Source organism: Salmo salar, chromosome 18 (assembly GCF_965601325.2).
Source record: "Salmo salar chromosome 18, fSalSal1, whole genome shotgun sequence".
Classification (NCBI taxonomy): Eukaryota; Metazoa; Chordata; class Actinopteri; order Salmoniformes; family Salmonidae; genus Salmo; species Salmo salar.
The window spans coordinates 37,632,591-37,658,407 of record NC_138308.1 but is presented as its reverse complement, the minus strand read 5'-3'; the positions used below and the strand labels follow the sequence as shown (position 1 = coordinate 37,658,407).

Below are 25,817 nucleotides of genomic sequence, written 5' to 3'. Positions count from 1 at the left end.
GATAGAATGCCCATTCATGAAATTTCATCCGAGTGGAGAAGTTCAACTGAAGCTCAAATTTAGTCTGATGCTGAGCAGAAATTACAATAAGAAGCATTTTACATCTGTGTTTACAAAACGCAGCAAGATATTTCTTATGCACTTAATTTTTTTCCCTGCATGAAAAACAAAGAATTCTGTGTTAATGCGACCCCATAAGTCTGGATACCGCCCAACTCTATTCGATATTAGTGACATGTTAGTTTGTAGCTCACAATGTTCAGGTTTTACAGACGATTGTGATGATTTCCTTGTCTGGATCCTCTCGTGTAGATAAAGGCTGCTTTCACAAGCCCCATGTTATGGAATACCTTAACCAAGGGATTGAACTCAAATTTTCTATATTTCTTCGGTCCCGAGGGAGCAGGCACTTCGAGTCATGCCACTAAGAACAAGACCTGTGACTTGCTTTGCTCTCTGGAGCAGGGTACCTTTGAATGGAGTGATTACTGGGGTGTCTGTGACGGCTGCCGTTTGGTGAGAAGCAGACCCGGTGGCGAGCGTGGTGAAACGGAGAAGACATTGTCTGTCCTTTTGAGTTTTGAAGTAGTCTTTACCTGATGAAGTCATGTTAGGATATGTCAGTTATCCAATGAGAGCGTTCGTTTCAGATGCCAAGCTTATGGTCATGTTGCAGCAGTGTGTCGGAGGGAGATTCCCGACATGTGAGAAGTGAGCAGGAGGACATTGGACAATGGAATGTGTAGTATTGGTGGAAAAACTGTGTGTCAATTGTGCAGTGGTGTAAAGTACTTAAGTAAAAATACTTTAAAGTACTACTTAAGTGTTTTTGGCAGTATCTGTACTTTACTTTAATATATATATGTATATGTGTTGGGATGTATAGACATTATGGACAGTATGTGGATAGAATATGTAGTATATCTGAAGAACTGTATGTGGATAGAATATGTAGTATATCTGAAGAACAGTATGTGGATAGAATATGTAGTATATCTGAAGAACAGTATGTGGATAGAATATGTAGTATATCTGAAGAACAGTATGTGGATAGAATATGTAGTATATCTGAAGAACAGTATATGGATAGAATATGTAGTATACCTGAAGAACAGTATGTGGATAGAATATGTAGTATATCTGAAGAACAGTATGTGGATAGAATATGTAGTATACCTGAATAACAGTATGTGGATAGAATATGTAGTATATCTGAAGAACAGTATGTGGATAGAATATGTAGTATACCTGAAGAACAGTATGTGGATAGAATATGTAGTATACCTGAAGAACAGTATGTGGATAGAATATGTAGTATACCTGAAGAACAGTATATGTACAGCAATAGTTAAATAGTTTTGTTTCTTAATTCGACCATTTAAAAAAAACAAGTACACATAAAACTTGAAAAAGCATTACATGCACATGAGTTAAATCATGGAGGGAAACACACAATATAAAGTCTGGGACTTATTTCCATTGTTAAATCATGGAGGGAAACACACAATATAAAGTCTGGGACTTATTTCCATTGTTAAATCATGGAGGGAAACACACAATAAAGTCTGGGACTTATTTCCATTGTTAAATCATGGAGGGGAAACACACAATGAAAGTCTGGGACTTATTTCCATTGTTAAATCCTGGAGGATAACACACAATAAAGTCTGGGACTTATTTCCATTGTTAAATCCTGGAGGATAACGCACAATAAAGTCTGGGACTTATTTCCATTGTTAAATCCTGGAGGATAACGCACAATAAAGTCTGGGACTTATTTCCATTGTTAAATCCTGGAGGATAACGCACAATAAAGTCTGGGACTTATTTCCATTGTTAAATCCTGGAGGATAACACACAATAAAGTCTGGGACTTATTTCCATTGTTAAATCCTGGAGGATAACGCACAATAAAGTCTGGGACTTATTTCCATTGTTAAATCCTGGAGGATAACGCACAATAAAGTCTGGGACTTATTTCCATTGTTAAATCCTGGAGGATAACGCACAATAAAGTCTGGGACTTATTTCCATTGTTAAATCCTGGAGGATAACGCACAATAAAGTCTAGGACTTATTTCCATTGTTAAATCCTGGAGGATAACGCACAATCAAGTCTGGGACTTATTTCCGTTATTAAATCATGGAGGATAACACACAATCAAGTCTGGGACTCATTTCCATTGTGGGCCTCTTGAATGGGATGGCCTTGACTAGAATACAGCATATATACATATTAAGTGGGTAAAACAGTATGTAAACATTATTAAAGTGACCAGTGATTCCATGTCTATGTACAAAGGGCAGCAGCCTCTAAGGTGCAGGGATGAGTAACCGGGTGGTACCTGGCTAGTGACAGTGACTAAGTTCAGGGCAATTACTGGGTGGAGGCCAGTTAGTGATGGCAAGGTAACAGTCTGATGGGCTTGAGATTGAAAAACAGCTTCTAACTCTCAGTCCAAGCTTTGATGCACCTGTACTGACCGCGCTTTCTGGGTGGTAGTGGGGTGAACAGGCCGTGGCTCGGGTGGCTGAGGTCCATGATGATCTTCTTGGCCTTCCTGTGACGCCGGGTGTTGTAGATGTCCTGAAGGGCAGGCAGTGTGCTCCCGGTGATGTGTTGGGCTAACTGCAACACCCTCTGGAGAGCCCTGAGGCTGTGTACCAGGCGGTGATACAGCCTGACAGGATGCTCTCAATGGTGCATTCGTAAAAATGTGTGAGGGTGTCAAATCTGGGTCAAATGCGCCACACATATTTTTATCCCCTAAGTTTTCTTATATCTCCGAGATACAGGACAGACACTTCATAACTTGTTTCCTTATTATTATTTTTTTTTACTTTTTTTGCTGTTTATGAATGTGTTATTCAGTATGTTTCTGTGGGCTGTTGCAGTAAAGGCCAAAGTCCATGTTTCATCAAATATCTATACACTACCGATCAAGAGTTTTAGAACACCTACTCATTCAAGTGTTTTTCTTTATTTTTACTATTTTCTGCATTGTAAAATAATAGTGAAGATATCAACACTATGAAATAACACATATGGAATCATGTAGTAACCAACAAAAGTGTTAAACAAATCAAAATATACTTTATATTTGAGATTCTTCAAATATCAATCCTTTGCCTTGATGACAGCTTTGCACACTCTTGGCATTCTCTCAACCAGCTTCATGAGGTAGTCACTTGGTGACTACCTTCTGTTCCTTAGCCCAATTTACAAGTATGGCTTTCTCTGGCCTCTCCATGCTTCTCCTCTATCATTACCCACGAGACGCAACGCTGAACATTTTGTCTGAAATGACGCACACAGACTTACAATTAAGAGTTGGATGACCATTCAAAATGATTTTTTCCCAGTCGGAGCTCGTTTTTTCTTGAGTTTCCAGTTGTTTTCAACGCACTGAAGTCGGAAGTTGGAGAGTTCCGAGTTCCCAGTAATTCTGAACGTGACGTCACTCTCTGGGTTTCCACTAGTTACCACAGCCACAAAGTCAAAATATCATATGAATGTGGCTATATCATAATAATTCATGAAAACTAACATTTACTTTTCAGCATTAATTTAAGATTAATGTTTGTCATAAGTTTAGCAGTGTGTTAAGGTTAGGTTTAAAATGACATTTTAAGAAGATACATTGTAGAAATAGGCGGGGTTTATGACGTTTTGTTTGTGGTAACTAGTGAGGACACTCTGCTCTGGCGCTTTCAAGACAACTGTGAACTTGAAAAATATTAGGTCAAATCATGACGTCAGTGAACTTCAGTTTGGAAGGTCGGAGCTCCAGAAAGAGGCCGAGGTGGAATTCCAGAAGTCTTGGACGTACTAAAGTCGGAAGTCAGAGCTTTCCGAGTTCCCAGTTCTTTTGAACGCGGCATCTCCCTTCGCCGGTGTCGGCAGTGACGTAGGGGTGCCTGCACAATCCAACATGGAGTAGCGAGCGATGGGGCTCTAGCGGGGCCACCCCTCGGTAACGCCAGTTCCCATTCAGCAACGCTGAACGGGCCGTCGAAAACCGGGCCCCCAGAATTTAGGAGGCACATGTTTTACTTCACCGTATTAACCTAAGGATTATACACTTTCGGAGAGTCTTTATTTTACACAAGCAACTGGTTGTCTTGACAAGAAAATGACAGCAGAGAGAGAGACCTACTGTAGTCTAAGACTGAAGCAAAGAGCGGTGTGTATTCACACAAAGGCAGCGGAAAGATAGGCTTCTGTGCGGAATAGACCGGGAAGGACTGAGGACAGGGGTTGAGAAAAATGACGAGCAAAAAGTATGCACCCGCATTGGGATATTATTATTTCAGGTGAAACGAGAAAATGATAGAAGAAACACACCCAAACGAGTAAGTATTATAATAACAATGTAATAAACTTCATTCGCGCTTTTCATTAGGCAGAAAGAATCGCAAAGCGTTGAAAGCAAATCAAACAAGAATACAATAAAAGGGCTATATGACACAGTAGGTCTGGACTAAGATATGATTATCCGGCAGAGTTGAACATTTTGAGTATTTCAAACAACAGTTCAAAATGAAGATAGCCGGAGGCAAGTAGGTTACTTTTTAGACCGGGCTAGTAGAAAATGTGCCCATAATATCACATGGCACAGATTTTGGACCCGGGCTAGTAGGAAATTGCGTTGTACTAACGTTAACCTGGCTGGCCAGGCAGCCTGCAACAGATGGAGCGATTGTCAAATTGCAACCACACATCCTAGGCTAGTAAATATGGACTCCAAAATATATATTCCCTTTGAGAAATGCTCAACTAAGTTACATTTTATTTGTTGGAAACGAATGCCGTGTGGATCTGTTTCGTTTAAGTTTAAAAAGTGGTATTTTTACAAAGTTTGAAAATGGTCTGTGGCATGGGGGATTAGGCTATATATTGACAGTGAAAGCAGAAGAGGACTAGGGGGGGTTTAGGGCCCCCGCCTTGTTCTAGTCTACTGATTCTGTCTTGCGGGAGGGAGAGGAGGGGGAAGGTGGGGTGGCGGTTGCAGCGTGGGTGGGTGGATCGGAAACATGTTGTAAAGAAATCAGCAGTAGGGCCTTTTAAAATGTAACCAAGTTCCAAACTGTAGCGCTCTAAAAGTTATTCTGTCCACGGATGGAACAGAGCCTGTCGGTTGTCGTTACTTTGCCGTTGATATTGTGTCGTAGCCTATGCAACATTCGTTTGGGCCACCGTTGTGTGTTTGTTTGTTGAAGCTGTGGCTGGGGGAAGTCTTTTCGGAAGGAGGATATGAGATATCCGATATGCCCCATCCACCATCTCTTTTTACAATCGCTCTCATTTACATAAGCGTTAAAGGGGGTGCTGGTTGCAGCGTGGGTGGATCGGAAACATGTTGTGAAGAGATTAGCAGCAGTAGGGCCTTTTAACATGTAACCAAGTTCCAAACAAGTTACATTATATCTACTGATGGAACAGAGACTGTCGTCTTTTGTCTCTTTGTAGCTATTCGTTTGCTTATTTGTGTTTAGGCCATCGTTTGAAAGTATGTTTGCTTCAAACTGACTAGGGGAAGAAGTCTTCCCGGGAGCACGTTTCATTCACAAAAACACCAATCGAGGACGACAGGGCTTGTCTCGCAAAGATTACCTGACAACATCAACCCGTTTTTTAATCTATGGACGCGTAGAATTGCGGGACATTATTGCGAGTCATTATTCTAACGTTGGATCGTTATTCCAGTTTCTTTGTAGCCTGTGCCAACCCCAGGCTATTCATAAAGTCTGAATCATTGTGCCGTGCCTTCCTTTATCTTGTTCAAATCGAAAGCATTTGAAATGTAAACAGAGGCTCTTCAATAGTCTTGGCATGTAGCTTTCTAAGTTTTGTCTTGGGATCGTTTTAATGTGGTTTAGGCCAGGGATTCCCAAACTTTGTCACTCAGTCTCCCCTTCCAGCATTGGGGAACATTCATGATACAAAGTGTTCACATCCTTCTTGTTGGTGGAGAGAAAATGGTGCAGGTCAAGCTTTTCCCCCGCAATTCTACACATTTTGGCATGAGTTGTATTGAATTGAATTTTTTTGTATAGAACATTTAGAAGTTTTAAAACAAAATGACTTGCAGTTCTATATATTTTGGCAAGTCTGTGTATTCATGTGATATTTGGGCTAAGGAACCTAGCTAAATGGCTCTCTAAGGTCTGCAATGACTGACATGACAAGAGGAAAACTGGTTTCACCTTGTGCATTCTGCTTTTACAACATTCAAGAGTAAGATGAAAGCCTGACTGAGTTCCTTAAAAACACACACACATACACACACACACACTGAGAGAACCACTGGTTTAGGCTATGCAGTTCAGTTAGTTTTCTAGTAGACTAACATATAACATAATGTTTGATGTATTGGCCTACTTGTAATTTTTTCATTTGTAGGCAAGATCTTTCTTGTTGGCAAGTCCTATTTTGGTTTATTCGAGCCTATTATTAATGGCATCAATTTACATTGTCCTTTATTGGCAATATCCAATAGGCTATTCACCTTTATAATACTGCGTGTGCATGCTGAATCATAGGTAGGCCTAGCCTATTGCTTTGGAAGCAGAGACAGGCTCTGCAGAATGTCAGTCATGCAGATCCAGATAGCTGTTGGAAGGGCGAAGGGCACAGGAGGGGAAGTCTGCGGAGCAGTCGTGTGATGCTCGCCCATTCATAAAAGCTGTAACCTTCAGCGCGTCCCATTCACCGTGCATAGCTACAGCCAGGGGCCTTGCTGCCTTGACATGAGGGCCATTAGAGCTGCTACCAAACAATAAAGACAGGAAAGTGTTGTCCTTACACACAGCAGGCCAGGCCAAATGCTCAGGGCCCAGTTTGTCAAAAGTTATCTGATCCTATTACAGCAATCGGATTAAAGGTCAAAATCAAAGTAAGCATACGGCGATTAAAACAGCCTGTTTTCTGAGCAATTTGACAAATGATTAGGACACGTAAACACATTAATCGGCGCATATGATCTGTGCATGTTCTAGCACCAGCCAAGCGAACCTCCCTCTAGCACGAGTGAAGTTAGTTCAAAACAACAATGTATGGATCTTTAGAAGTAGTTTTCACAAACTTATAGAACTCAGAATCAAATATGCTTCCCAAAAAGTACATGGTGGCTAGGGTAGAACGTTTACATTGGCTAACCAGGCTATCCGGGCTATCTGCATTGTGTCCCGCCACCCGCCAACACCTCTTTACGCTACTGCTACTCTCTGTTCATCATATATGCATAGTTACCTTAACCATATCTACATGTACATACTACCTCAATCAGCCTGACTAACCGGTGTCTGTATGTAGCCTCGCTACTGTATATAGCCTGTCTTTTTACTGTTGTTTTATTTCTTTACTTACCTATTGTTCACCTAACACCTTTTTTGCACTATTGGTTAGAGCCTGTAAGTAAGCATTTCACTGTAGGGTCTAAACCTGTTGTATTCAGCGCACATGACAAATAAACTTTGATTTGATTTGATTGGCAATTGTGTGCATTTATCAGAGTGACATCAGGCAGCCTGGTTTCAGATGTGTTCATGTAAACAGGATTATTACGCAAATCGTTCTTCTTGCAAAGCATGTAAATGTTTTAATCAAACTACTATATTAATCTGACTATACACAATAATCACATTATTGTGTGCATGTAACTGCACTCATTGTCTGCAAAATTAAGGATCCAAATATATAATGAGTCCTCTGTTGACTTTCTCTCATTGACACACATACACACAGAGAGGACAGAGACATACACACTCACACAGAGAGGACAGAGACATACACACTCACACAGAGAGGACAGAGACATACACACTCACACAGAGAGGACAGAGACATACACACTCACACAGAGAGGACAGAGACATACACACTCACACAGAGAGGACAGAGACATACACACTCAATCAGAGAGGACAGAAACATACACACTCAATCAGAGAGGACAGAAACATACACACTAACACAGAGAGGACAGAAACATACACACTCACACAGAGAGGACAGAAACATACACACTCACACAGAGAGGACAGAGACATACACACTCACACAGAGAGGACAGAGACATACACACTCACACAGAGAGGACAGAGACATACACACTCACACAGAGAGGACAGAAACATACACACTCACACAGAGAGGACAGAAACATACACACTCACACAGAGAGGACAGAGACATACACATTCACACAGAGAGGACAGAGACATACACACTCACACAGAGAGGACAGAGACATACACACTCACACAGAGAGGACAGAGACATACACACTCACACAGAGAGGACAGAGACATACACACTCACACAGAGAGGACAGAGACATACACACTCACACAGAGAGGACAGAGACATACACACTCACACACACAGAGAGGACAGAGACATACACACTCACACAGAGAGGACAGAGACATACACACTCACACAGAGAGGACAGAAACATACACACTCACACAGAGAGGACAGAAACATACACACTCACACAGAGAGGACAGAGACATACACACTCACACAGAGAGGACAGAGACATACACACTCACACAGAGAGGACAGAGACATACACACTCACACAGAGAGGACAGAAACATACACACTCACACAGAGAGGACAGAGACATACACACTCACACAGAGAGGACAGAGACATACACACTCACACAGAGAGGACAGAGACATACACACTCACACAGAGAGGACAGAGACATACACACTCACACAGAGAGGACAGAGACATACACACTCACACAGAGAGGACAGAGACATACACACTCACACAGAGAGGACAGAGACATACACACTCACACAGAGAGGACACAGACATACACACTCACACAGAGAGGACAGAGACATACACACTCACACAGAGAGGACAGAGACATACACACTCACACAGAGAGGACAGAGACATACACACTCACACAGAGAGGACAGAGACATACACACTCACACAGAGAGGACAGAGACATACACACTCACACAGAGAGGACAGAGACATACACACTCACACAGAGAGGACAGAGACATACACACTCACACAGAGAGGACAGAGACATACACACTCACACAGAGAGGACAGAGACATACACACTCACACAGAGAGGACAGAGACATACACACTCACACAGAGAGGACAGAGACATACACACTCACACAGAGAGGACAGAGACATACACACTCACACAGAGAGGACAGAGACATACACACTCACACAGAGAGGACAGAGACATACACACTCACACAGAGAGGACAGAGACATACACACTCACACAGAGAGGACAGAGACATACATACACACTCACACAGAGAGGACAGAGACATACATACACACTCACACAGAGAGGACAGAGACATACACACTCACACAGAGAGGACAGAGACATACACACTCACACAGAGAGGACAGAGACATACACACTCACACAGAGAGGACAGAGACATACACACTCACACAGAGAGGACAGAGACATACACACTCACACAGAGAGGACAGAGACATACACACTCACACAGAGAGGACAGAGACATACACACTCACACAGAGAGGACAGAGACATACACACTCACACAGAGAGGACAGAGACATACACACTCACACAGAGAGGACAGAGACATACACACTCACACAGAGAGGACAGAGACATACACACTCACACAGAGAGGACAGAGACATACATACACACTCACACAGAGAGGACAGAGACATACACACACTCACACAGAGAGGACAGAGACATACACACTCACACAGAGAGGACAGAGACATACATACACACTCACACAGAGAGGACAGAGACATACATACACACTCACACAGAGAGGACAGAGACATACATACACACTCACACAGAGAGGACAGAGACATACATCACTCACACAGAGAGGACAGAGACATACATACTCACACAGAGAGGACAGAGACATACACCTGCACACAGAGAGGACAGAGACATACATGCACACAGAGAGGACAGAGACATACATACACACAGAGAGGACAGAGACATACATGCACACAGAGAGGACAGAGACATACATACACACTCACACAGAGAGGACAGAGACATACATACACACTCACACAGAGAGGACAGAGACATACATACACACTCACACAGAGAGGACAGAGACATACATACACTCACACAGAGAGGACAGAGACATCCATACACACTCACACAGAGAGGACAGAGACATCCATACACACTCACACAGAGAGGACAGAGACATACATACACACTCACACAGAGAGGACAGAGACATACATACACACTCACACAGAGAGGACAGAGACATACATACACACTCACACAGAGAGGACAGAGACATACATACACACTCACACAGAGAGGACAGAGACATACATACACACTCACACAGAGAGGACAGAGACATACATACACACTCACACAGAGAGGACAGAGACATACATACACACTCACACAGAGAGGACAGAGACATACATACACACTCACACAGAGAGGACAGAGACATACATACACACTCACACAGAGAGGACAGAGACATACATACACACTCACACAGAGAGGACAGAGACATACATACACACTCACACAGAGAGGACAGAGACATACATACACACTCACACAGAGAGGACAGAGACATACATACACACTCACACAGAGAGGACAGAGACATACATACACACTCACACAGAGAGGACAGAGACATACATACACACTCACACAGAGAGGACAGAGACATACATACACTCACACAGAGAGGACAGAGACATACATACACCACACAGAGAGGACAGAGACATACATACAACACTCACACAGAGAGGACAGAGACATACATACACACTCACACAGAGAGGACAGAGACATACATACACTCACACAGAGAGGACAGAGACATACATCACTCACACAGAGAGGACAGAGACATACACACTCACACAGAGAGGACAGAGACATACATACACACTCACACAGAGAGGACAGAGACATACATACACACTCACACAGAGAGGACAGAGACATACATACACACTCACACAGAGAGGACAGAGACATACATACACACTCACACAGAGAGGACAGAGACATACATACACACACACAGAGAGGACAGAGACATACATACACTCACACAGAGAGGACAGAGACATACATACACACTCACACAGAGAGGACAGAGACATCCATACACACTCACACAGAGAGGACAGAGACATACATACACACTCACACAGAGAGGACAGAGACATACATACACACTCACACAGAGAGGACAGAGACATACATACACACTCACACAGAGAGGACAGAGACATACATACACACTCACACAGAGAGGACAGAGACATACATACACACTCACACAGAGAGGACAGAGACATACATACACACTCACACAGAGAGGACAGAGACATACATACACACTCACACAGAGAGGACAGAGACATACATACACACTCACACAGAGAGGACAGAGACATACATACACACTCACACAGAGAGGACAGAGACATGCATACACACTCACACAGAGAGGACAGAGACATGCATACACACTCACACAGAGAGGACAGAGACATACATACACACTCACACAGAGAGGACAGAGACATACATACACACTCACACAGAGAGGACAGAGACATACACACTCACACAGAGAGGACAGAAACATACACACTCACACAGAGAGGACAGAGACATACACACTCACACAGAGAGGACAGAGACATACACACTCACACAGAGAGGACAGAGACATACACACTCACACAGAGAGGACAGAGACATACATACACTCACACAGAGAGGACAGAGACATACATACACTCACACAGAGAGGACAGAGACATACATCACACACACAGAGAGGACAGAGACATACATACACTCACAGAGAGGACAGAGACATACACACTCACACAGAGAGGACAGAGACATACATACACACTCACACAGAGAGGACAGAGACATACATACACACTCACACAGAGAGGACAGAGACATACATACACACTCACACAGAGAGGACAGAGACATACATACACACTCACACAGAGAGGACAGAGACATACACACACTCACACAGAGAGGACAGAGACATACATACAGTCACACAGAGAGGACAGAGACATACATACACTCACACAGAGAGGACAGAGACATACATACACACTCACACAGAGAGGACAGAGACATACATACACTCACAGAGAGGACAGAGACATACATACACTCACACAGAGAGGACAGAGACATACACACTGACAGAGAGGACAGAGACATACACACTCACACAGAGAGGACAGAGACATACACACTCACACAGAGAGGACAGAGACATACATACACACTCACACAGAGAGGACAGAGACATACATACACACTCACACAGAGAGGACAGAGACATACATACACACTCACACAGAGATGACAGAGACATACATACACACTCACACAGAGAGGACAGAGACGTACATACACACTCACACAGAGAGGACAGAGACATTAGTGGAAGATGTATTGATCTGTAGGTTACTGACATGTACACTGTCAGTGTTTCAGTATTTGACTGTGATGCCCAATGACATTCAGCTAAGGTCGCTGCTCTGCAATGTAACCCAGAGCTGACCACCAAGCATTGATTCAACTGCTACACTCACTCAGTCACTGTCACTCACTCAGTCACTGTCCATCACTCACTCACTCACTCACTCACTCACTGTCTGTCACTCACTCAGTCACTGTCTGTCTGTCACTCACTCAGTCACTGTCTGTCACTCACTCACTGTCTGTCTGTCACTCAGTCAGTCACTGTCTGTCACTCAGTGAGTCACTGTCTGTCTGTCACTCACTCACTCAGTCACAGTCTGTCTGTCACTCAGTCACTGTCTGTCTGTCACTCACTCACTCAGTCACTGTCTGTCTGTCACTCACTCACTGTCTGTCACTCACTCAGTCACTGTCTGTCTGTCTGTCTGTCTGTCTGTCACTCAGTCACTCTCTGTCTGTCACTCACTCACTCACTCACTCACTCACTCACTCACTCACTCACTCACTCACTCACTCACTCACTCACTCACTCAGTCACTGTCTGTCACTCACTCTGTCTGTCTGTCACTCAGTGAGTCACTGTCTGTCTGTCACTCACTCACTCAGTCACAGTCTGTCTGTCACTCAGTCACTGTCTGTCTGTCACTCACTCACTCAGTCACTGTCTGTCTGTCACTCACTCACTGTCTGTCACTCACTCAGTCACTGTCTGTCTGTCTGTCTGTCTGTCTGTCACTCAGTCACTCTCTGTCTGTCACTCACTCACTCACTCACTCACTCACTCACTCACTCACTCACTCACTCACTCACTGTCTGTCAGTCACTCACTCACTCAGTCACTGTCTGTCTGTCACTCAGTCACTGTCTGTCTGTCTGTCTGTCTGTCTGTCTGTCACTCAGTCACTCAGTCACTCAGTCACTCAGTCACTGTCTGTCTGTCACTCAGTCACTGTCTGTCTGTCACTCAGTCACTGTCTGTCTGTCTGTCTGTCTGTCTGTCTGTCTGTCTGTCTGTCTGTCTGTCTGTCTGTCTGTCTGTCACTCAGTCACTGTCTGTCTGTCTGTCACTCACTCAGTCACTGTCTGTCTGTCACTCACTCACTCACTCACTGTCTGTCTGTCTGTCTGTCTGTCACTCACTCACTGTCTGTCTGTCACTCAGTCACTGTCTGTCACTCATTCACTCACTCACTGTCTATCACTCAGTGACTGTCTGTCTGTCTGTCTGTCTGTCTGTCACTCACTCAGTCACTGTCTGTCTGTCTGTCACTCACTCTGTCTGTCTGTCACTCAGTCACTGTCTGTCTGTCTGTCTGTCTGTCTGTCTGTCTGTCTGTCTGTCTGTCTGTCTGTCTGTCTGTCTGTCTGTCTGTCTGTCTGTCTGTCACTCAGTCACTCAGTCACTCAGTCACTGTCTGTCTGTCACTCAGTCACTGTCTGTCTGTCACTCAGTCACTGTCTGTCTGTCTGTCTGTCTGTCTGTCTGTCTGTCTGTCTGTCTGTCTGTCTGTCACTCAGTCACTGTCTGTCTGTCTGTCACTCACTCACTGTCTGTCTGTCTGTCTGTCTGTCACTCACTCAGTCACTGTCTGTCTGTCTGTCACTCACTCAGTCACTGTCTGTCTGTCACTCACTCACTCACTGTCTGTCTGTCTGTCTGTCTGTCTGTCACTCACTCAGTCACTGTCTGTCACTCATTCACTGTCTGTCTGTCTGTCTGTCACTCACTCAGTCACTGTCTGTCTGTCTGTCTGTCTGTCTGTCTGTCACTCAGTCACTGTCTGTCTGTCACTCAGTCACTGTCTGTCTGTCTGTCACTCAGTCACTGTCTGTCACTCATTCACTCACTCACTGTCTATCACTCAGTCACTGTCTGTCTGTCTGTCTGTCACTCACTCAGTCACTGTCTGTCTGTCTGTCTGTCTGTCTGTCTGTCTGTCTGTCTGTCTGTCTGTCTGTCTGTCTGTCTGTCTGTCACTCAGTCACTGTCTGTCTGTCACTCAGTCACTGTCTGTCTGTCTGTCTGTCACTCAGTCACTGTCTGTCTGTCTGTCTGTCACTCACTCAGTCACTGTCTGTCTGTCTGTCACTCACTCACTCACTCACTGTCTGTCTGTCTGTCTGTCTGTCTGTCTGTCTGTCTGTCTGTCTGTCTGTCTGTCTGTCTGTCTGTCTGTCTGTCTGTCACTCACTCAGTCACTGTCTGTCTGTCACTCAGTCACTCACTCACTGTCTATCACTCAGTCACTATCTGTCTGTCTGTCTGTCTGTCTGTCTGTCTGTCTGTCTGTCTGTCTGTCACTCAGTCACTGTCTGTCTGTCACTCAGTCACTGTCTGTCTGTCTGTCTGTCTGTCTGTCTGTCTGTCTGTCTGTCTGTCTGTCTGTCTGTCTGTCTGTCTGTCTGTCTGTCTGTCACTCACTCACTGGCTGTATTGGAATGAGTTGGGCCATGTCTTCATAGAAGCAGAATGATTAGAAGGGAAAAGCCTCTCAGAACACAGTTGATGCTATTTCTATGCATGTCTTTCTAGCATTCGGGGAAAAAGTATATTATTTTCTCAGCTCGTTCAGCTCCAATCAACATATCTATATGTCATAGAGCATCATAGACAACAAAAAAACAGAAAACACAACATAGCAAGGAGTAGGGGCCTGTGCACACCACCTGGAAAATAATCTAGGGGAAACACTGGTTCCTGAAATAGAGGATAATAGAGGAAGGGAGAGAGACAGAAAGAGTGAGAGAGAGAGACAGAAAGAGTGAGAGAGACAGAAAGAGTGAGAGACAGAAAGAGTGAGAGAGACAGACACATAAAGAGTGAGAGACAGACACAGAAAGAGCGAGAGAGAGACGCAGAGCGAGAGAGACAGACTCAGAGCGAGAGAGACAGACTCAGAGCGAGAGAGACAGACTCAGAGCGAGAGAGACAGACTCAGAGCGAGAGAGACAGACTCAGAGCGAGAGAGACAGACTCAGAGCGAGAGAGACAGACTCAGAGCGAGAGAGACAGACTCAGAGCGAGAGAGACAGACTCAGAGCAAGAGAGACAGACTCAGAGCAAGAGAGACAGACTCAGAGCAAGAGAGACAGACTCAGAGCAAGAGAGACAGACTCAGAAAGAGCAAGACAGACACAGAAAGAGTGAGAGAGACAGACACAGAAAGAGTGAGACAGACACAGAAAGAGTGAGAGAGACAGACACAGAAAGGGGGATACCTAGTCAGTTGTACAACTGAATGCCTTCAACTGAAATGTGTCTTCTGCATTTAACCCAACCCCTCAATCAGAGAGGTGCAGGGGCCTGCCGTAATCAACATCCACAGCGCCCGGGGAACAGTGGGTTCAGGGGCAGAACGACAGATTTTTACCTTGTCAGCTCAGGGATTCAATCCAGCAACCTTTCGGTTACTAGTCCAATGCTCTAACCACTAGGCTACCTGCTGGTTACTGGTCCAACGCTCTAACCACTAGGCTACCTGCTGGTTACTGGTCCAACGCTCTAACCACTAGGCTACCTGCTGGTTACTGGTCCAACACTCTAACCACTAGGCTACCTGCTGGTTACTGGTCCAACGCTCTAACCACTAGGCTACCTGCTGGTTACTGGCCCAATGCTCTAACCACTAGGCTACCTGCTGGTTACTGGCCCAATGCTCTAACCACTAGGCTACCTGCTGGTTACTGGCCCAACGCTCTAACCACTAGGCTACCTGCCGGTTACTAGTCCAACACTCTAACCACTAGGCTACCTGCTGGTTTCTGGCCCAATGCTCTAACCACTAGGCTACCTGCTGGTTACTGGCCCAACGCTCTAACCACTAGGCTACCTGCTGGTTACTGGTCCAACTCTCTAACCACTAGGCTACCTGCTGGTTACTGGTCCAACGCTCTAACCACTAGGCTACCTGCTGGTTACTGACCCAACGCTCTAACCACTAGGCTACCTGCTGGTTACTGGCCCAACGCTCTAACCACTAGACTACCTGCTGGTTACTGGCCCAACACTCTAACCACTAGACTACCTGCTGGTTACTGGCCCAACGCTCTAACCACTAGGCTACCTGCTGGTTACTGACCCAACGCTCTAACCACTAGGCTACCTGCTGGTTACTGGCCCAACGCTCTAACCACTAGACTACCTGCTGGTTACTGGTCCAACGCTCTAACCACTAGGCTACCTGCTGGTTACTGGTCCAACACTCTAACCTCTAGGCTACCTGCAGGTTACTAGTCCAACGCTCTAACCACTAGACTACCTGCTCTTACCACTAGACTACCTGCTGGTTACTGGCCCAACTCTCTAACCACTAGGCTACCTGCTGGTTACTGGTCCAATGCTCTAACCACTAGACTACCTGCCGCCCACCACACACATAAAGAGAGAGACAGACACAGAAAGAGAGACAGAAAGAGAGAGAGACACACAGAAAGAGAGAGAGAGTGAGAGCGAGAATGAGAACAAGAGAGAGTCCGATTTACCATTGGTCTTGGATGAGGTGAGGTGAGTTCAATGGACATTATTGACACTCCAGGCTCCCGTGGGAAAGTTGCATCCAATAACTGTCAGCTGTAGTTATTGACAACCCTCACATGTCCAGGCAGACACGGTCTTTCTTCACCTGTACAGAGGTAATAACTGGACTGTGTGTCACACACACATGTGAGAGCGGTCAGATAAGTGCAAAAGCTAAAAGATAATCCCAGTCAATAGCAAACCAAGCTTCCAACCCTCTAAATTCCTTCTAGTCTGAGCCAGCAGGACAGAACTGCTCTGTATAATCCCATTCCATATGACACAGAATGTTTGTTCTATATGATGTATTTCTATCTGATCGTTCTATGACATAGTACCTCCATGTGAACAAGCCCCAGCTTTCAGTCATTCTATGTCCGCCCTTCCCTGCCAGCTGTGTGACATCAACAACTCTCACTAAATTCCCATTTGGAAAAAGTGTTTTTCCCTGTTACCTTATTCCGGACGGAAGCTGACGTTATCAAGGTGACTCCCTGCCCTCTCTGGCCTTTTCTCATTTGGGCATAAGTCCATCCTCCACCCTTTGTCCTCGCTCCTCCGTGACCCGGAAACCGATAAGTGGCCGAGTTGTGGAGGAGATATCAATTGAGTTAGTTGGCGAATGGAAGAGAGTCCTCCCGTCCTCAATAGCCACCTTTCATTGAGGATAGTCATGTGTATCCTACCTAAGTCCTTCACGGAAGAGTTTTGAAATTTGTCACGCCCCCTTTGATTCAGCTGTTGTTTCGTCAGAGGAGAAAAGCATGCCAACATTTTAAAAACACTATGCTACTTATCGTTTTATCTACAAAATGTCTTGCACAATTAATTAATTTGTTTTTATCACTTTATACACTTTATACAAACTTCATTTGTATAATGACACACAAGTGGAGGAGAGTCTAATTTCATAAAGGAGCATTTTCATCCACTTCCCCTCTCCTCGATTACCTTTGACCTTTTCAAAAGGATACAAGAGAGGACTCAGGAGCGAGGACGCAGGAGTTGAGCAAATCAATGACAAGAACAAACATGAGGACCCGTATGGAAAATAAATCCATGACAAGAACAAACATGAGAACCCGTATGGAAAATACATCCATGACAAGAACAAACATGAGAACCCGTATGGAAAATAAATCCATGACAAGAACAAACATGAGAACCCGTATGGAAAATACATCCATGACAAGAACAAACATGAGAACCCATATGGAAAATAAATCCATGACAAGAACAAACATGAGAACCCGTATGGAAAATAAATCCATGACAAGAACAAACATGAGAACCCGTATGGAAAATAAATCCATGACAAGAACAAACATGAGAACCCGTATGGAAAATAAATCCATGACAAGAACAAACATGAGAACCCGTATGGAAAATAAATCCATGACAAGAACAAACATGAGGACCCGTATGGAAAATAAATCCATGACAAGAACAAACATGAGAACCCGTATGGAAAATAAATCCATGACAAGAACAAACATGAGAACCCGTATGGAAAATAAATCCATGACAAGAACAAACATGAGAACCCGTATGGAAAATACATCCATGACAAGAACAAACATGAGAACCCGTATGGAAAATACATCCATGACAAGAACAAACATGAGAACCCGTATGGAAAATACATCCATGACAAGAACAAACATGAGAACCCGTATGGAAAATAAACAGATGTTTAAAACCTCTTCATGGAGCCAAAGCTGTATCACATATTTGCCAAATTGGAAAGTTTAGATCCAATTGAAATGATAGTTCAGGGCCCTTTACATAGAATAGATGTCATGACGCATGTCAACACAGCAGGCCTGGATAAAAACTGCCATTCACACCATTATCCCTGTAGAAAGTGAACAGAACACTTTGCAGGCGAGTCACTTAGGGTGAACAACAATTCCCAAGGCAGTCAGGACAGATCTAGGGCCTGAGGTTACCCAAACCTCAATCAAACCAATAGGATAGGCTATATTTGAAAAACTATGCACACATTGCCATTAGATAGAATTGCCCCAGCACCCCCATTTTACACTTCAGAGCCCTAGGTGGGATTATAAGGCAAATGAGATGCTAAATATAATATGGAAGTATTGGAATTTGGAACAAATGATCAGTTTACATACTTTTATACATACACACATACTGCCTTTTAGCCGTAAAGCACTGTCGGCTTGCAAAACAGCTAACTTCCATTATCAGTAATAGTAAAAAAATGAAAATCCATCGTATGGGGCCCTGATAGAGAACCTTACAGAAATACAATGAAAAGCCATTGTTTGGGGCCCTGATATGACTAGAATGGTACTTCCTATAATTAGAATGATCAATATGACTAGAATGGGTCTTCCTATAATTAGAATGATCAATATGACTAGAATGGTACTTCCTATAATTAGAATGATCAATATGACTAGAATGGTACTTCCTATAATTAGAATGATCAATATGACTAGAATGGGTCTTCCTATAATTAGAATGATCAATATGACTAGAATGGGTCTTCCTATAATTAGAATGATCAATATGACTAGAATGGTACTTCCTATAATTAGAATGATCAATATGACTAGAATGGTACTTCCTATAATTAGAATGATCAATATGACTAGAATGGGTCTTCCTATAATCAGAATGATCAATATGACTAGAATGGGTCTTCCTATAATTAGAATGATCAATATGACTAGAATGGGTCTTCCTATAATTAGAATGATCAATATGACTAGAATGGGTCTTCCTATAATTAGAATGATCAATATGACTAGAATGGTACTTCCTATAATTAGAATGATCAATATGACTAGAATGGGTCTTCCTATAATTAGAATGATCAATATGACTAGAATGGGTCTTCCTATAATTAGAATGATCAATATGACTAGAATGGTACTTCCTATAATTAGAATGATCAATATGACTAGAATGGTACTTCCTATAATCAGAATGATCAATATGACTAGAATGGGTCTTCCTATAATTAGAATGATCAATATGACTAGAATGGTACTTCCTATAATTAGAATGATCAATATGACTAGAATGGGTCTTCCTATAATTAGAATGATCAATATGACTAGAATGGGTCTTCCTATAATTAGAATGATCAATATGACTAGAATGGGTCTTCCTATAATCAGAATGATCAATATGACTAGAATGGGTCTTCCTATAATTAGAATGATCAATATGACTAGAATGGGTCTTCCTATAATTAGAATGATCAATATGACTAGAATGGGTCTTCCTATAATTAGAATGATCAATATGACTAGAATGGGTCTTCCTATAATTAGAATGATCAATATGACTAGAATGGTACTTCCTATAATTAGAATGATCAATATGACTAGAATGGTACTTCCTATAATTAGAATGATCAATATGACTAGAATGGGTCTTCCTATAATTAGAATGATCAATATGACTAGAATGGTACTTCCTATAATTAGAATGATCAATATGACTAGAATGGGTCTTCCTATAATTAGCCTGTCATGATACGGCTATTGTATATCATATGCAAACTAGGAATATGAGTAGATCAGCCAACCTCTATGTCCATAACTGACCCCAGTCTGTCTGTAGGTAGTCTACCAGTCCCCGTGGTGCAGCAACTGGCCTCACTGCCTCTATCACACAGAATGGGTCTGCACTTCAGGTCTGCAGCTGGCCTCGCTTCCTCTATCACTATCACACAGAATGGATCTGCCCTTCAGGTCTGCAAGGGGGAGGCAACTAGAGCAAATGAAAAGAAGCATGCCCTGGTAACAGATTAGAATCCCATCACACACAGTCTACCTGAAGCAGGCCTAGGTAACAGATTAGAATCCCATCATACAGTCTACCTGAAGCATGCCCTGGTAACAGATTAGAATCCCATCATACAGTCTACCTGAAGCATGCCCTGGTAACAGATTAGAATCCCATCATACAGTCTACCTGAAGCATGCCCTGGTAACAGATTAGAATCCCATCATACAGTCTACCTGAAGCAGGCCTAGGTAACAGATTAGAATCCCATCATACAGTCTACCTGAAGCATGCCCTGGTAACAGATTAGAATCCCATCATACAGTCTACCTGAAGCATGCCCTGGTAACAGATTAGAATCCCATCATACAGTCTACCTGAAGCATGCCCTGGTAACAGATTAGAATCCCATCATACAGTCTACCTGAAGCAGGCCTAGGTAACAGATTAGAATCCCATCATACAGTCTACCTGAAGCATGCCCTGGTAACAGATTAGAATCCCATCATACAGTCTACCTGAAGCAGGCCTAGGTAACAGATTAGAATCCCATCATACAGTCTGCTAGGAAGGAGTGGTGGAAGGATGACAGACTATATGTCTCTGTCTTTTAATGGCCTGTGTGTTTGATGGGGTGTGACCACGACGAGGGTTTGGAAGGAGCCAGGATAGGCAGAAGTTAGTAGCTGTCCTGTGTGTGTGTGTGTGTGTGTGTGTGTGTGTGTGTGTGTGTGTGTGTGTGTGTGTGTGTGTGTGTGTGTGTGTGTGTGTGTGTGTGTGTGTGTGTGTGTGTGTGTGTGTGCTCTCTCTCTCCAGTGTGTGGTTATGGTATGTGCACATCCCTCCCTTGCCCGGTGCAGTAGGTCTGTGTTATGGCCTGACCTCAGATTATAGGGTCTGTCTGTCTGCTGTGTTTCACCCAGCTGTCGTCACAGGGTGGATATGTTACTACCCCCTCATATGAGTTCCTCTCTGTTCATACCAGGTCTACAGTCTATCATCATCAGAGTGAGACAGACCAGCTAGACAGTCTTATGTCATTATGGATGAGAGTTCCTCTCTGTTCATACCAGGTCTACAGTCTATCATCATCAGAGTGAGACAGACCAGCTAGACAGTCTTATGTCATTATGGATGAGAGTTCCTCTCTGTTCATACCAGGTCTACAGTCTATCATCATCAGAGTGAGACAGACCAGCTAGACAGTCTTATGTCATTATGGATGAGAGTTCCTCTCTGTTCATACCAGGTCTACAGTCTATCATCATCAGAGTGAGACAGACCAGCTAGACAGTCTTATGTCATTATGGATGAGAGTTCCTCTCTGTTCATACCAGGTCTACAGTCTATCATCATCAGAGTGAGACAGACCAGCTAGACAGTCTTATGTCATTATGGATGAGAGTTCCTCTCTGTTCATACCAGGTCTACAGTCTATCATCATCAGAGTGAGACAGACCAGCTAGACAGTCTTATGTCATTATGGATGAGAGTTACTCTCTGTTCATACCAGGTCTACAGTCTATCATCATCAGAGTGAGACAGACCAGCTAGACAGTCTTATGTCATTATGGATGAGAGTTACTCTCCATGTTTGTCTTTGGCCAGTTTCAACAAAAATACATACACCTGTCATATATTTAGAGTAGTCTGGTGGCTGTATGCAGACTGAAGGCAGAGAAGCTGTCTGCTGATGACTCATGCAGCGTGTGTGTGTGTGTGTGTGTGTGTGTGTGTGTGTGTGTGTGTGTGTGTGTGTGTGTGTGTGTGTGTGTGTGTGTGTGTGTGTGTGTGTGTGTGTGTGTGTGTGTGTGTGTGTGTGTGTGTGTGTGTGTGTGTGTGACAGGCAGACCCAATCCAACCTACTAGTGGGATGTATGTCTGTGGATTCTGAGCTCTCCTAGAAAAGCAGACAGTATTGGAGCAGAGCTGCCTGCATGGTCATTGACCACAAAGCTGGTCGTAACACTGTCTGTCTGTCTGTCTGTCTGTCTGTTTGTCTGTTTGTCTGTCTGTCTTTCTGTCTCTGTTTGTCTTTCTGTCTCTGTCTGTCTTTCTGTCTCTGTCTGTCTTTCTGTCTCTGTCTGTCTTTCTGTCTCTGTCTGTCTTTCTGTCTCTGTCTGTCTTTCTGTCTCTGTTTGTCTTTCTGTCTCTGTCTGTCTTTCTGTCTCTGTCTGTCTTTCTGTCTCTGTCTGTCTTTCTGTCTCTGTCTGTCTTTCTGTCTCTGTCTGTCTTTCTGTCTCTGTCTGTCTTTCTGTCTCTGTCTGTCTTTCTGTCTCTGTTTGTCTTTCTGTCTCTGTTTGTCTTTCTGTCTCTGTCTGTCTTTCTGTCTCTGTCTGTCTTTCTGTCTCTGTTTGTCTTTCTGTCTCTGTTTGTCTTTCTGTCTCTGTTTGTCTTTCTGTCTCTGTCTGTCTTTCTGTCTCTGTCTGTCTTTCTGTCTCTGTTTGTCTTTCTGTCTCTGTCTGTCTTTCTGTCTCTGTCTGTCTTTCTGTCTCTGTTTGTCTTTCTGTCTCTGTCTGTCTTTCTGTCTCTGTCTGTCTTTCTGTCTCTGTCTGTCTCTGTCTGTCTTTCTGTCTCTGTCTGTCTTTCTGTCTCTGTCTGTCTTTCTGTCTCTGTTTGTCTTTCTGTCTCTGTCTGTCTTTCTGTCTCTGTCTGTCTTTCTGTCTCTGTTTGTCTTTCTGTCTCTGTCTGTCTTTCTGTCTCTGTTTGTCTTTCTGTCTCTGTCTGTCTTTCTGTCTCTGTTTGTCTTTCTGTCTCTGTTTGTCTTTCTGTCTCTGTCTGTCTTTCTGTCTCTGTTTGTCTTTCTGTCTCTGTTTGTCTTTCTGTCTCTGTTTGTCTTTCTGTCTCTGTTTGTCTTTCTGTCTCTGTCTGTCTTTCTGTCTCCGTTTGTCTTTCTGTCTCCGTTTGCCTGTCTCTGTTTGTCTGTCTCTTGCTCTGGTAGTGTGTGAGTGTGTGTGTGTAGGAGCTGGTGAACCAGTTTAGCCACCTGTGTGTGTCCCTTCCAATCCCTGGTTCAGAGATCATTATATGAGACAAACACAGTTCCAGAGGAGGCTGAGGTTGGGAAGTTAATGGTCAAGTGTTAATGAAGTCTCTTTCTCTCTCTCTATCTCAATGAAGTCTCTTTCTCTCTATCTCAATGAAGTCTCTTTCTCTCTCTATCTCAATGAAGTTTCTTTCTCTCTATCTCAATGACGTCTCTCTCTTTCTCTCAATGAAGTCTCTCTATATCAATGAAGTATCTCTCTCTCAATGAAGTCTGTCTTTCTCTCAATGAAGTCTTTCTCTTTCTCTCAATGAAGTCTTTCTCTCTCTCTCTCTCTCTCTCTCTCTCTCTCTCTCTCTCTCTCTCTCTCTCTCTCAATGAAGTCTCTTTCTCTATCTCAATGTAGTCTCTCAATGAAGTCTCTCTCTCTCAATGAAGTCTCTCTCTCTCTCTCTCAATGAAGTCTCTCTCTCTCTCTCTCAATGAAGTCTCTCTCTGTCTTTCTCTCAATGAAGTCTCTGTCTCTCTCTGTCTTTCTCTTCATGAAGTCTCTGTCTTTCTCTCAATGAAGTCTCTCTCTGTCTTTCTCTCAATGAAGTCTCTCTCTTTCTCTCAATGAAGTCTCTCTCTTTCTCCCAATGAAGTCTCTCTCTCTCTTAATGAAGTCTCTCTCTCTCAATGAAGTCTCTCTCTTTTTTAATGAAGTCTCTCTTTCTCTCAATGAAGTCTCTCTCTCTCTTAATGAAGTCTCTCTCTCTCTTAATGAAGTCTCTCTCTTTCTCTCAATGAAGTCTCTCTTTCTCCCAATGAAGTCTCTCTCTTTCTCCCAATGAAGTCTCTCTCTGTCAGTGAAGTCTGTCTCTCTCGCTCATGCATTTTGTGCGTTACTGAATATTATGGGGATGTTTCTCAGGCAGCAATATCTCACTTGAGAAGTCAGTGTCCGTGTTGGAGTGTATCAAACTGTGATGTGTGGGTGAATCCTGACTGACAGACTGATATACTAGTACTCTTGATTAGTTGTATTTAGAACCCTAGTACTCTTGATTAGTTGTATTTAGAACCCTAGTACTATTGATTAGTTGTATTTACAACCCTAGTACTCTTGATTAGTTGTATTTAGAACCCTAGTACTCTTGATTAGTTGTATTTAGAACCCTAGTACTCTTGATTAGTTGTATTTAGAACCCTAGTACTCTTGATTAGTTGTATTTAGAACCCTAGTACTCTTGATTAGTTGTATTTAGAACCCTAGTACTCTTGATTAGTTGTATTTAGAACCCTAGTACTCTTGATTAGTTGTATTTAGAACCCTAGTACTCTTGATTAGTTGTATTTAGAACCCTAGTACTCTTGATTAGTTGTATTTAGAACCCTAGTACTCTTGATTAGTTGTATTTAGAACCCTAGTACTATTGATTAGTTGTATTTAGAACCCTAGTACTATTGATTAGTTGTATTTACAACCCTAGTACTATTGATTAGTTGTATTTACAACCCTAGTACTATTGATTAGTTGTATTTAGAACCCTAGTACTATTGATTAGTTTTATTTAGAACCCTAGTACTATTGATTAGTTGTATTTAGAACCCTAGTACTATTGATTAGTTGTATTTAGAACCCTAGTACTCTTGATTAGTTGTATTTAGAACCCTAGTACTATTGATTAGTTGTATTTAGAACCCTAGTACTATTGATTAGTTTTATTTAGAACCCTAGTACTATTGATTAGTTGTATTTACAACCCTAGTACTATTGATTAGTTGTATTTATAACCCTAGTACTCTTGATTAGTTGTATTTATAACCCTAGTACTATTGATTAGTTGTATTTAGAACCCTAGTACTATTGATTAGTTGTATTTAGAACCCTAGTACTATTGATTAGTTGTATTTAGAACCCTAGTACTATTGATTAGTTGTATTTAGAACCCTAGTACTATTGATTAGTTGTATTTACAACCCTAGTACTATTGATTAGTTGTATTTACAACCCTAG

At 43.1% G+C, this 25,817-nt stretch overlaps 1 protein-coding gene across 1 annotated transcript in view; it reads left to right on the top strand.

Annotated features, from left to right (window-relative positions):
- Positions 1–3,782: 3,782 nt before the first annotated feature.
- The window catches only part of LOC145861746 (sprouty-related, EVH1 domain-containing protein 2), a 49,033-nt gene continuing 26,998 nt past the window's right edge, over positions 3,783–25,817 (top strand). The window contains exon 1 of the mRNA XM_082964958.1: positions 3,783–4,353. Coding sequence (XP_082821084.1) covers positions 4,328–4,353 — 26 coding nt within the window. The 5' untranslated portion in view covers positions 3,783–4,327. The remainder of the gene's footprint in view (positions 4,354–25,817) is intronic.